This window comes from Rhipicephalus sanguineus, chromosome 7 (assembly GCF_013339695.2).
Source record: "Rhipicephalus sanguineus isolate Rsan-2018 chromosome 7, BIME_Rsan_1.4, whole genome shotgun sequence".
In the NCBI taxonomy this organism is placed as follows: Eukaryota; Metazoa; Arthropoda; class Arachnida; order Ixodida; family Ixodidae; genus Rhipicephalus; species Rhipicephalus sanguineus.
Window position 1 is genome coordinate 7,097,402 of NC_051182.1, and position 12,879 is coordinate 7,110,280.

The following is a 12,879-nucleotide window of genomic DNA, read 5'->3' on the forward strand; positions in this document are numbered from 1 at the left end:
ATCGCGGGATCGAATGCCGGCCGCGGCGGCTGCATTTTAGATGGAGGCGAAAATGTTTGAGGCCCGTGTACTTACACTTAGGTGCACGTTAAAGAACCCCAGGTGGTCGAAATTCCCGGAGCCCTCCACTACGGCGTCCCTCATAATCATGAGGGACCATGAGGGAGCGTAGGAAATAAGAGAGGGAGAGCGGACGCGCATGCGCTGGCGCTCATCACGGCGTTGCGCAGGAGAGAATAAGGCGCGCGAGAGGGGTGGAGCGTCGGAGAGTAGAGGAGGGGGAGGAGGGTGCGCATGCGCAGTGGGGGTGTGTACGCCGAACGGCGGAGGGAGGGAGTGACATAGCCCCGACCATAAGCTGCTTCGCGTCTAAAATATCCAGTACGGAACGACGTTCGAACCTGGGTCCTCTGCGTGGGAGCCCAGTATTCTACCACAGAGCCATGCCGGTGCTTGAAACGCCTTTGCAAAAAGACCCTATACAGGCTCCATGTCGGGAAGGAACTACATTAACATATGTAATATAGCGTGGTAGAAGAGTAATGAACGCCTTTACAAACGGAATAATTCTTGGTCCCTGGGTGTGACTTTGGCGGCCCCCAGATCAAGTTGCACATGTTTTGACACGCCGGCGGTGCGATTGCCAGTGATAGACGCCCCCAAACCTGACACTCCGGCGCAGTTTGGCGCTATTGCCCTCGGTATATATTATCAGGATGGCGCAGTAAATCCAATTGGGCGCGCTTTGACGCAGCTGGCGCAGGCATGGAATCACTGCATTTTGGGAGTCAGGTGTTCAGGTTTTCTGCAAATATGACTGTAACGGTCCAAGAGGGAGGCAACTACGGACCTTTCGCAAGTGTTTGGATGAACAACATTATGGTCAGGTCTGCTCGCGCTGAGAGGCCGTGCTTTGCCGTGACTGTCGCCATTACGTATTGCAGCTGAGTGCCGGCAAATAAACACCTTAACAATATGAAATTATAAAGCCACAATGTGAATATATTACTCGCTAAAAATCTGTGCTTCTAAGAAGCTAAGCATGCAGCATTTTGCGATTTTTCGTAAAGGCCAAAAATAATGAAAGTTAAAGCAAAAAATTGGCCGCGTATCTGCGTGCTTCGCTGCAAATGTCGTGTAAAGACGATAGAAGAGGCGCTGCGTGAGATATGAACGCCATCTGGCAATACGTCGGGAAACGTGAATGCTGTGTTGCGGGCTGGTAGTCCCGGCGCAGCAGCAGGCGAAGACCGGCGGTGACCAACGCGACCGGCGGGGACGCCAGCCAGCCCGAACACGCGCTTTGGCGCGAAGCGCCGAAGCAGAAGAAACGTCCGCACTCAACGAGTACTCTCCACACACTCTTTTATATTCACGTCGCCTAGGTAAAGCAGGAATGCCAGAGCGGCGCCCCATAGCACTCGTACAGTGCAATACTGAACCGAAACCGAAACACAACAATGAGCTCGTGCAGAGGGCATGGAGGAAGCCAAGTTTCGGCGCAGTCGCATTTTCAGCGCAGCTTAAGAAACTAGGGTCTCTAGAATTACGCATCTATGTATTGTTATACATAGGTACGATGGACACGATGACGCCGCCTTCCATGTACCCACCTACTGAGTACGCTCAAGAAGCTATTGCCCGCGCCGACCATGCAGGTCAAGTTGCGCGCGTTCGGTTAACCGAATCGCAAGCGGGCCAACAATCTCGCTACGATCGCCGTCACAGAAACGCCCACTTTCTTCCTGGATCTCTTGTCCTCCTTTGGTCTCCAGCACGACGTGTTGGGCTTTCTGGAAAGCTCCTCTTCCCGTACACCGGACCATACCGTGTATGCCGCCAAGTGACCGATGTGACGTATGAAATCGAGCCATTGTCTTCGTCCTCGTCGACTCAGCCCCGCACCGACATTATTCACGTTGTCCGTCTGTAGCCCTATCACATACAGGAACCCACCGACGCGTGTGTATTGTGACCATCCTCGCGACCGTCTTTGCCCGGGCGCACCGAGTCGGTGCTTTCACCGCCGGCGGGTAATGTTATGTGCCGCTTACCTAGAGGACGAAGAGGAAGAGGACGTGTTCGTTGCTGCTTTCGCCATCTTGGTTGTCACCCCTACCTCTGTGGTTGTGTAAATACTGTAAATACAGCCTTCTTCTGTCGTCTCCCCGCAACAGTATTTTCTATTAAAGGAACACACCACCTAATACTTACCTAGTGATGTTGCGCCTCAGATATGCGTAATGTTTGCTTTTTGATCAACAATGTACACAAGTATGAACCTAGTCAGCCGTTCACGATGGCTGGCCCTTAGGCAAGTGGTTCAACTTTGGCCGAGTGGCTGAATCGAGGGACGTGCCGACAAACAGAAAGACAGACAGAAAGACAGACCAAAATTTCAGCGTTTAAGTTCCACAAGAAAGACTATCGTCTTTAAAATGAATAAGCTAATATAGTCACAAAAGACCGGCGCCTTCAGATTACAGGAAAATTTTTATGTAGTGGTGGCTCAAGCCAGTAATTCTATATAAATGATTTAGCCCGACACCGTTTCACTTTCGTACGCAAAGTTCTAAGCGCACTGCAGGTAACACAAAAGAGAGAGACTACGCACTATCTGTTCATGTAATGTATGTTAACCGTAGTCTACCTATAAAGTTGCACAGTCCGCCTTCGAGGAGGTTGTGCTGTCTTTCTTCTCAGGGAGCGTCAATCTTCCTTTACGGCGGCGCTTTGCCTTGAGAACCGTGCCTAGGAGACCAGCGCCGGCAGCCGTGCGCCACCCTGCAGCAGACAAATTGAAAAGTGGTGCTGCTGCGTCTCCTCTTTACTTCGCCTCTCACTTGCTTTCCGTCAGAAACGTGAACACCCTCGCCTCCGCCAGCTGAGAAATACCACTCAAACCTGGGCTCCGAAACAGCTTGGGCGGCAAACGGCCGGCCCTGCGCTGGAGGCCGCAGCTGGCCCGTACTTTTCTTCCCATCTCCGTGTCCCTCGCGTGTTCAAATCGACGTTGATCTCCTTGCCGTCTTTTTGACTTTTTTTGTCTTCTACTACAGAGAAGCCTGCTGCAATGACGTCTTACGCCTTCGCGGAACTCGAAAAAGGGGAGCGACTTGTGCCGACCTCTTTCCATGCTAAGAATTGGTAGCTGCCAAGAACAGCTAATGAAAGCCGAATGAATGTGTCGAAATGGGTTCAAGTTTGTTGTGCGCCCTCGCTTCGGAGACATCAGTGTTACTAGACCTACCGCCAATCATCATTACTTTCACAGGGCATCCTCGTATATAAAGCGTGGCAGCTACAGATGTTGATAATGATTGATACAGATGGACACATGTATATGTGAAAAGCCCGCACACTTCTGACGCAATAGAGCATTAGGCGCTTGGCTGTTTTTGGCCTAAGCTACAGAAAGCCGCTACATGGATGGGTGTACTAGCACAAATTATAGACAGAGAGAGAGTGAGAGAAATGTTAAGTGAAAGGCAGGGAGGTTAACCAGAAGTTTTTCGGTTTGATACCCTGCACCGGTGAAGGCGGAAGGGGAATAGAAAGGTAAGGAAGGAAAAAGGAGCACAAATAATAAACTGCATGCATTGTGTCGTGCTAATGCCGTACGTATGACTCGGGGTGGAAAGTATTGCGCAGTGAATAGCTTTCCTTCCCTCTTTGTTTTTCTGTCGTGACAATGAGTGAAAGTGATCACCCTCCTGCGCAGTCACTTGTCTACCCAAAAAAGTGGCCGTCAGAAGAATGACTGACTCACATTCGATGCCCACATCGTTGATCTGCAGTTATGCAACGCTATCAAAATGTTAAAACTTTATGACACGTATTATTAGCTTCATGAACATAATTCACAGTACGTCTTGTTTTTATTTATGTATTTATTTATTTTAGCAGATTCGAGGTGAGGGCCAGTTGGTGATTGAGCATACTTGGTGAAAATTAAGCGCAATGGACGGGACAAAAGAACGAGCACACAGGACGAAGCGCTGCTAACAGGCAAAACGCCTGGAAGGATTGAAGCGACAAGGTGCCGCTTCAATTGAGTTGCTTGCGCATCGAGCCCTTTCATCTCTTCGAGTTCGGAAAAAGAAGACAAGTATCCACAGCAGCAACGTTGCTGTACTTGGAAACGTCGACGTTCCAGACGTTGTCATGAAAGTGTTGAACAAAGGGCCAATGTTCTGTGCTCCAGCTTCTGTCAGACGCCAGAGTATGCTGGCCATGGGCTGTCAGGTTGCTGACCGGTGTGGTGAACAAAGGAGAGAGAGCGCCATTGTGGACAATGTAGAATGTTCGAAACGATGCTCTGCCGTCAACACCATGAAGAAGGCGCCTCTTGAAAAGGTGTCCTGCACGCTCAAGGATCGCGGCATCGTTCCGCTTCAAGCTGACAAGGAAGGTGGTTTCGCAGCGTTGCCGAAAACACTGTTCAAGGAAAAAGCTGTGCGCACGATGGAGAAGAATTTCAAGCCGGTTGCATTTGATCCGAAGAAGCACGAACGCCGTGCTCTTCAATTCCTGGATGAACTAATTTAGACAACCTCGGACTACAAGCAAAGAAACAGGAAAAAGGCTTCCTTGAAGTATTCTTTACGGTGAAGACTCACAAACCTGGAACCCCCCTTCGAGCCATTGTGTCTGAGAGTGGAACGTGGCAGCGCCATGTCTACCTGCAGAAGAACCTTCAAGGCCTGGTGAGCAATGACCCGTTCGTAGTGCGTAGCTCTTTTGAAGTTGGTGCGTCTTTAGAACGCTTGAGCCAGGGTTCGTACAGTGGTTTTTCTATAGATATAGAAGACCTTTATTATTCAATCCCTCATCAAGAGTTCTTCAGAGCGGTTCGAGGCAAGACTGACAATTTTGGAGAATTAGATTTTTCATATGATCCTGGAATTGTTAAAGTTTTATTTGGATTCTAAGGTTGTACAGATGGAAGACAAGTTCTATGTGCAAAGGAATGGTATATGTATCGGATCCTCGGTGGCACCCATCCTGTGCGACATCTTTTTGTCTGTGCTTAGCGCGCGCATTAGATCGATGTTGCAAGATGGAAATTCGTGAAAATATGTAGTTATGTAGATGATTTTTTGATTGTCTTGAAAGGAGCTGCAGGCGAGAACTTCGGCTGAATTATTGCTAACGTAGTTAGTGTTTTTGAGGATGAAAGCGAGGGAGTAAAATATACCTTTGAACTCCCAGAGAATGATGAACTTCAGTTTTTGGATATTAGGCTGCGTTTCTTGCATGACCATACATGCTGCGAGTACCTTCCAAGGTCAAAGAAGGCGCTGCTTCCTTTTGATAGTGCTCACTCCAAGCTTGTTAAGAATTATCATAAAGAATTATCTTAACTCAGCCTTAACTATGTCGTGTGTTCATGTTATATCAGCCAGCTTTCACAATCAAATTGCCCGGCTCAAGGAAGCTGGCTGTACCTCGATGGTGATTTCAAGTGTTTGTGAAGCGCTGCTGCAAAAAATTAAACGACCAGAACGCAGCACTGCAGCAGAGAAGAAAACAAAAAACGTCCATGTGATTCCATATATTCACCGGGTGTCCCACAATATATGAATAGCATCGAAACACAACGTTGAAGTGGTGTTTTCTGCACCCTGCAAGCTGTCTAAATTATGTGCGATGACAAATAAAGATTCACGATGGCAATGCACTACGAAGCACAACAGAACGCACTACACACGATGGGTTTGCAACGTGTTTACAAGATACCCGATACTTGTGGACGCCAGTATATAGGTCAGACCGGAAGGTGTTTCAATGACAGAGCGAAGGAATACAATCTGAATGTGCATAACAAAACGGGTAGCTTTCTGGCAGAACATTGCAAAAAGTGCGGATGTGCGCCCACTTTTGAGAACACGCAGTTTTTAAAGAAGGCAAACGGCAAGACAGAACGTGAAGTCGTGGAAGCGTTTTTTATTAGGGAAGCAGGAGACAGTTGCATCAGCAAGCCATCTATTTTACTCACTGACGCTGACATTCAATATCTCAAAGGTTTCATTTAAATCATTTCTATTACCGTATTTTTTGTTGGTCATCCTCTAACATTCCATCGACTCACTCCTAATCACTGTTATCGCGGTAGGTGAGCCTGCGCCTCGAAAATGGATTGTTGATTGTTTGTTGGTTTTTTGGCGTTTTTTTCTGTTGCTTGTTCATCTTGTTAGGAACTGCTTTTATCAGTTTGTCACTTTTGGTCTTTTTATATGAGAGTGGAAGATGCGTGCGCATGGTGTAGTTCATGTATGCGTGTTAGCTTTCAGTGAATACGTAGTTTGCATACCTGAGGCTTTTGATTGGCGATTTGATTGGAATGGCGTGCTCGGTTTGATGCTTTGTAAAAACGAGTGGTAGGTACAATAAAGCTGTCACTTGTAAGTTCAGCGCGCGTCCAGTCTACTGTGTTCCTGCGTCCTCGTCCTTTATTGCGCTGTTTTTCCCCAGGTGCTAACAATTGTGAACATTTATTGAAACATAACCGCAGCTAGACAATGTGCGCATGTGCGCAAGGCTTCCGATGATCTGCACCAAAAGCAACAACAAACAACAAAGCCAGGCGCGAGATACAACCCCGTGACAACAGCAACACGTGTAAAAGTTTACACAAAATGCAATTACGCAGAATGTCACAGTATGTGACTTTGCAAGTGAACGAAATATATGCGCAAGCCTTTTTTTACTGAGCACGTGAATATCTTCATATTTATTTAAAGTAGATGGTAGGTTATATACCAACCATTGATGTTTGCAGTTTGTCCTGAATTATGGAACTGACCATGTCTCGGGGTTCCCTGTGTTCGCATTAATTCTACGACGTTCTAAAGATGCCACCTGTTTTATGTAGTTCTTCAGGGATTCAGAAGCATATCGCGCAGTATGTAATAAACGGAAAGTATAAAGGTTGTCGATTCTAATAACGTTGTACTTAGGAAACGCTTCTCCGGTGCTAGAATAATAGTTTATATTGCCAATAGAGCGAATAATCTTCTGTAGCATCAGAACTCTACGTATGTTAGTTAGAGTGGTTGCGCTCCACACTAAGGCGCAATAATTTAAGTGGGCATGAAATAAACCGTTATACATCTCTATTTTGGCCTTTGTAGGCAACAAACTATGACATCCTGATAAGACACCTGTCACAGAGGAGAGCTTTTCATATAGGTAATTTACACGCATGTCCCAAGTGAGCTGTGAAGAAAAGTGCATGCCAAGGATTCTGCGGCTGTCGACTATTTCGATTTTTTGACCTTCAAAAGCAATAGTAGTTATTCAACTGAAGCAATTTATTCTTGGAGCGAAAAATAATTACCTTAGTTTTCTTCGCGTTGATTCTAAGTTGATTAAGCTGAGACGAGGTAGATAACTTTCTTAGTAGTTCATTACGATCCGTTGTCAAGTTGCGCACGTCGTTCCCAGATAATATGACAGTGCCGTCATCAGCGTATATGATAAATTCAGCATTAGTATCAATATTCACAATGTCATTAATGTAGCTATTAAATAAAAGCGGTCCTAAAACACTTCCTTGAGGCACGCCAAATTTGTTTATTAGAAAAGACGACATGTGACCGTTCACGTAAACACACTGGTATCTGTCACATAAGTAAGACTTAAACAGTGATAAGCAGCTGCCACGTACTCCATAACATTCTAGTTTGTCTAACAAAATGTTATGACTTAGGCAGTCATGCCTTACTAAAATGTAGAAGTAACGCCAGCGCATACGCTTTCCTTTCTATGTTCCTTATTATCGTTTCCTTGATTGACAGAAGGGCTGTCTCCGTTAAACCTGTGTTTCCTAAATCCGTGTTGCGCATAAATATTCGTACGAAAACGCGCATGTTAGATGTGCTTGCGAAACCAAAACCGAAAACGCTCGCGGACGAACTACTTGGCGTAGTAAGATATGCCCAGAAGCTCCGCCTGTGTAGTTTTGACTGTGTTGCCAAAGAAAGTTGTCGCCAGGTGTGTAGCCATGTCTTCGTCACCACCATCGTCGTCGTCGCCATCATCAGTCTCTACAAGTGATGAAAAAAAAACACTGAGGAACTGGGAATCGCTGCGATTCGCGACGGCGCGAATCATTTTCGCTTCGATCCTCTGCAAAGCAGCGATTCTGTCGACGCCAGTCCGAACAGCGACGAGGAGGCACCTGGAGACGCACGCTTGAGCCATGCTGTTTATGGTTTCTTCGTTGCGCTGCAGATGACGAGACGAAAACGATAGGACGATACAGGGACACAGGACAGGTGACGTACGCTGATATGCGGGAAATTTGTCTGTGCTCAAAATGGCATAGGTCATATGCGTGCATTATCTTTGTTTACTTTTCACCCTTTTTCGCTATTTCCCATCCTTCACTCCTTCCATCCTATCTCATTGTTAACCTATATCTGACACTTCGAAAGATGTGAATCAACCAGTTGTAAGTTTGCGCACCACTTGTCCTGTGTCCCTGTATTATCCTATTGTCCTTGTCTCATCACCTGCAGCGCAACGAAGAAACCATGAACGACCACCAACTAGCCCAATTCATCGCTCTGCTAAACCATGCTGTTTGGTTTTCGCTACCAAACTCCCAAGAAAAGCACAGTCTCTGGGTGTGTAAGGCCAACGTTCTATGCATCGCGGAGATGCGTGGAGAGACATAAATTGCATGCCCAGTCCTACCTTGAAGCTGCTATAAACGCAGTGCGCTTTTAGTTAACATGCACGCTGCGAATTTTTATCGTTCAACTACGCTCAAGACAAATCTCACAACAGCACTACATTGCAGGTCAAGATCCAGTTCCTATATGTAGGGGTGGCCGGTGAACGGTTGTGCAGCGAGAGCAGTCGGTTTTTTCACTCAAGAAACCCGCCAGCAGACGCTGCCTGCATCGGTATTGTCGCTCGCGGGTGAGGGCGCGTTCTTGTTCCTTGCGAGCTGGGGGGAGGCCGCTAGAGGTCCAGAGTGAACGGGCGCGTATCGCATCGTCTCCGTCAATTTCTGGTTCCTGTGCCCAGCTAAATCCTTCCAAGGGTCCACCAATAAGCTCAACAGATCCGAGAAGGTACACGGACACTGCCCGCCACCATCTTTTGGATGTGCCCCGTGATCTCCGAGAGTTATCCAGCGAAATCGCCTCTGACATCCACGCTGCCGCACCAAGCCTCGCCTCGTTGAGGCGAACCTCGCAGGCGCGCCGCGTTCCTTACACTCCAACAACCATGGAGGAGACAGTGGACGAGAGACGACCAACCAGCAGGACTGTCACTCAGGTGACTGGCAAGCTGTGCTTCGTGCCTATCGAAATCGAGCTCCAGGTTCGAATTCGGCACCAAAACCCCTCTCGACGGCCTCGGTTTCAGCACAGCCAAACGCCAGCAACGCCAGTGCACCGCCGAACGCTGCCTCCGCGTCATTTCGAACCGCGTTCAAGGAGGAGCCACAGGTGCTACGCGCAACGCGCGCTGTCGTACAAAATCACAGCATATCCACGGAGTGAATGATGATGAGTGGGCGAAGCTGCGGAGCTTCATCGGTAAACTGTGAGTCTTCCGTGAATTCTGCCCAGTACATCATCACCGACGTGAGATCGGGCGCGTTTATACTAAAGGTTCGATGAGTTATGACGACTTGCAGCTCACTTTAATTTTACATGTACGCTGTGAATTTTCATTGTTTAGAAAACCATTGCTTTAGAAAACATCTGGCGTATTTCGTTAAGCAGCTGGCATCTTTTCGTTTTGCTTTAGAAACATCTGGCGTTCTTTCGTTTTGCTTTCAGAAAACATCTGGCGTCTTTCGTTAGTTTATTTCATCAATCAACGGCGTTTTGAACAAAATTTTTATTGTTTAATCACGCACAGGAGAAATCTCACCAGGCACTACCTTGGAGGTAAACAATGGCTGCTAATGGGAATGAGAGACAGAAGAAGTCGGCTTTTAGCTAACACTTACACTTCTACTTCTACTAACGTTTCCTACTGGAACATGCCAATGGCTGCTAATGGGGAATGAGAGACGAAGAATTCGGCTTTTAGTTAACGCGCACGCTGCGAATTTTTTATTGTTAAACAACGCACAGGAAAAATCTCCCACCGGCACCACCTTGGAGGTCAAGATCTGGTACTAGCGTTACGACTGGTTACGCACTACTACGACTACGAGGGACGAACGGGTGCCGCTTTAAGGAGCTTCGCCCCTAAAAGGCAAACAACTCGCCACGCTGCCGGCGGGAACGATCCGGGTTGTCTTTCGCCCGCGAGGCGGGTTCTTCCTGGAAGAACACCCGGCAGCAAGTTTACTACAAGCACTGCATACCACTGTCGGCGGCTCAATGCTGGGTGAACTGCATATCAAAGTTCATCCCACCAACAACGCCTTCACAGTGGCGACTGCAGAAGAAGCAACAGCTCTGGCTTTAGTAAAAGTACAGCAAATCGCTTTAGATGGGAAGCAATACCCTGTAGCTGCGTACATCGCAGCCCCTCCTGCGGCTGTCATGGGTGTGATTTCAAGAGCGTACTGGAATGAGACACCACAGCAGATTCTGAACGACTTGCGCTATCGAAACCCGGACGCCAATATCATAGCCACCAGACGCATGGAAAAATCAGCCTCAATTTTGATAACCTTTGCCTCCGGGCCCGTACCCCACGCCACCAAGTATATGTGTGTGGTACACCGTTTCACCAAGTACAAGGGCAGCCCTGACGCATGTACGAACTGCCGGAAGCCTGGTGACAGGTACGACGTGTGCCCGCTCCCAAAAAGTGGACTCTGCCCGCGATGCGGTGAAAAACACGACAAGTAAGAGGCCCCTTGCACGCCGACATGCATCATTTGTGGTGGAAATCACCTTACCGGCACCGGCTCATGCAAGGCCAGGACGCCCCATCCTCGACGACAGGTATTGCCGAAACCTAAGCCACCGGTGCCCATGACAAAGGATTTTCCACCCCTAGCGCCCCATCAAGATCACCGGCGAGCCTGGACCAACGAAGCAAGTGAGCCCGAAACATCACTGCGGGAAGAAGAGGTAGCCCTCCTGCGGGAACACTTAAGGCACCTGAGGGCAGCCATTGACTCTCTCCACCCAGAACCCCTGCAACCCCTCTAACATCATCGAGCCAACCCTCCACCCATCCAGTCCCTCTACCATCAACACGCCAACCCTCTATAGCTCCTCCCCAAAAGAAACGCTGCTCAGACTGACACACCATGATATAGACATTAGACTCCAAATTTAAAGCATTTCTCGAACGGCTAGAAGCCAATATTATGGCTCAGACTCAAAAATACATTGAAACCGCCATCACCACGCTAACAGAGAGGATAATCAGTCAGATAATCACAACCATTCTGCAACAAATTCCTCAAATAATTGCTGGTGTGTCTTCCCACGGCCCAACTGGCACTACCACTGCAGCTCCCATCCTTCGCCCTCCAATATAGCGCGGCTGACAGCCAATAGTCTCCAACTACGGATTATGCAACGGAACTGCAGGGGGTTTCGCCGCAAACGAGACCCCCTGCAGCAGCTACTCTCTGTTTCCTCAACACCTCCTGATATAGTAGCGCTCCAAGATGCCGGTACAGACATATCACTGCCCGGATGCGCTTTGGTGCCCTCTGACATCACTCCAAACTCCAGGGCACGGAGCAAGAATTGTTGAGGAAGCGAAACTGCGCTCGCTCGGGCGTCCTAATAAAGTCACGGAATCGGGCGCAGCGCTCACGCGCCCTCTGTCGTGAGAGTCCGCTATCGGAGAAGGAAAAATGCGCGTGTCCCTCTCACCGCGCTCTCCGACGAAGCTCGTCGGTTCAAGGCCATTCGTCGCCGATTCGCCGTTCACGCTTCACGCCCGAATGGATGTTTTTCTGCGTCCTCGCCGGCTCCAAATTTTATCTCGACAGCCTTAAAGAGCTCGTTTCGCAGAAATACCGGTCTCGGCGTCGGTGTTGGTGAGGCTAGCAGTTGAGAAGGCGATGCCCACGGCGCCCGATTACGCTATCGCGTTCTACTCTTAAAGGCGAATCGCGTTCTACTCTTAAAGGCGAAGCTTAAGCGCCCTTCAAGTTTTTTCGGTAAATTATTGGAGAAAAATGGCGTCACATAAAGGAAAATTACCAGCGTGATATATTTTGCACAACGCGAAATCGATAATTTTTGATAACGGCAACTCAATGAGTTAGGTATAATTTATTTCAACGCATGATAAGACTTACCCTATATGCCATCAATTCATATTTAGGTTGTTGCGGCGGCCGCATTTAGATGGAGGCGAGATGCGAAAGGCCCCTGTGATTACATTGAGGTGCACGTTCCAAAACCCAGGTGGTCGAAGTTTCACGTTGTCTTTATTATTTTTTTTTTTTGAGAAGAGGACACAAGTAGCTAGGACAGCGCGGTAAGATTGAAGGCACTTTAAAAGGACTGAGCGTGGGGCGAGTTGGTACTCCATTACTACGAAAAACTGCGCAAAATAAACGGGGACAAATGAGACACACGCACAAGCGCAGTGCGCGTGTCTCACTTGTCCCTGTTTATTTTGCGCAGTTTTTCGTAGTATTGGAGGCACGGCGTCGCGTAACAACACTGGCCGTTTCGGTTTGTCGAGGAGAACTTCGCCACCAAGCTCGCCATAATAGCGCCGCCTGTCTATGTCTCTGTCCGAGAAGTGCTTCTCGCAAACGTGGTCACGAGTCGTCAGCTGTCGGTGTTTTCTTGGTATGGCACGAGCCCGTGCCTCCAACCTCACGGTCACTAGGAACTTTGAAGGTAATTACCTTCTTCTCGCAGGACGCGTACTCACTGCTGCAGTTCGGCACGAAACATTTCCGCCCCATCGTGAAGAAGCACT

General features: G+C 48.3%; 1 protein-coding gene across 1 annotated transcript in view; it reads left to right on the forward strand.

Moving 5' to 3' along the window:
- Positions 1 to 4,332: 4,332 nt before the first annotated feature.
- LOC125759288 (uncharacterized) overlaps positions 4,333 to 12,879 on the forward strand; it is a 220,868-nt gene continuing 212,321 nt past the window's right edge. The window contains exons 1-2 of the mRNA XM_049417700.1: positions 4,333 to 4,455; positions 9,037 to 9,336. Coding sequence (XP_049273657.1) covers positions 4,333 to 4,455; positions 9,037 to 9,336 — 423 coding nt within the window. The remainder of the gene's footprint in view (positions 4,456 to 9,036; positions 9,337 to 12,879) is intronic.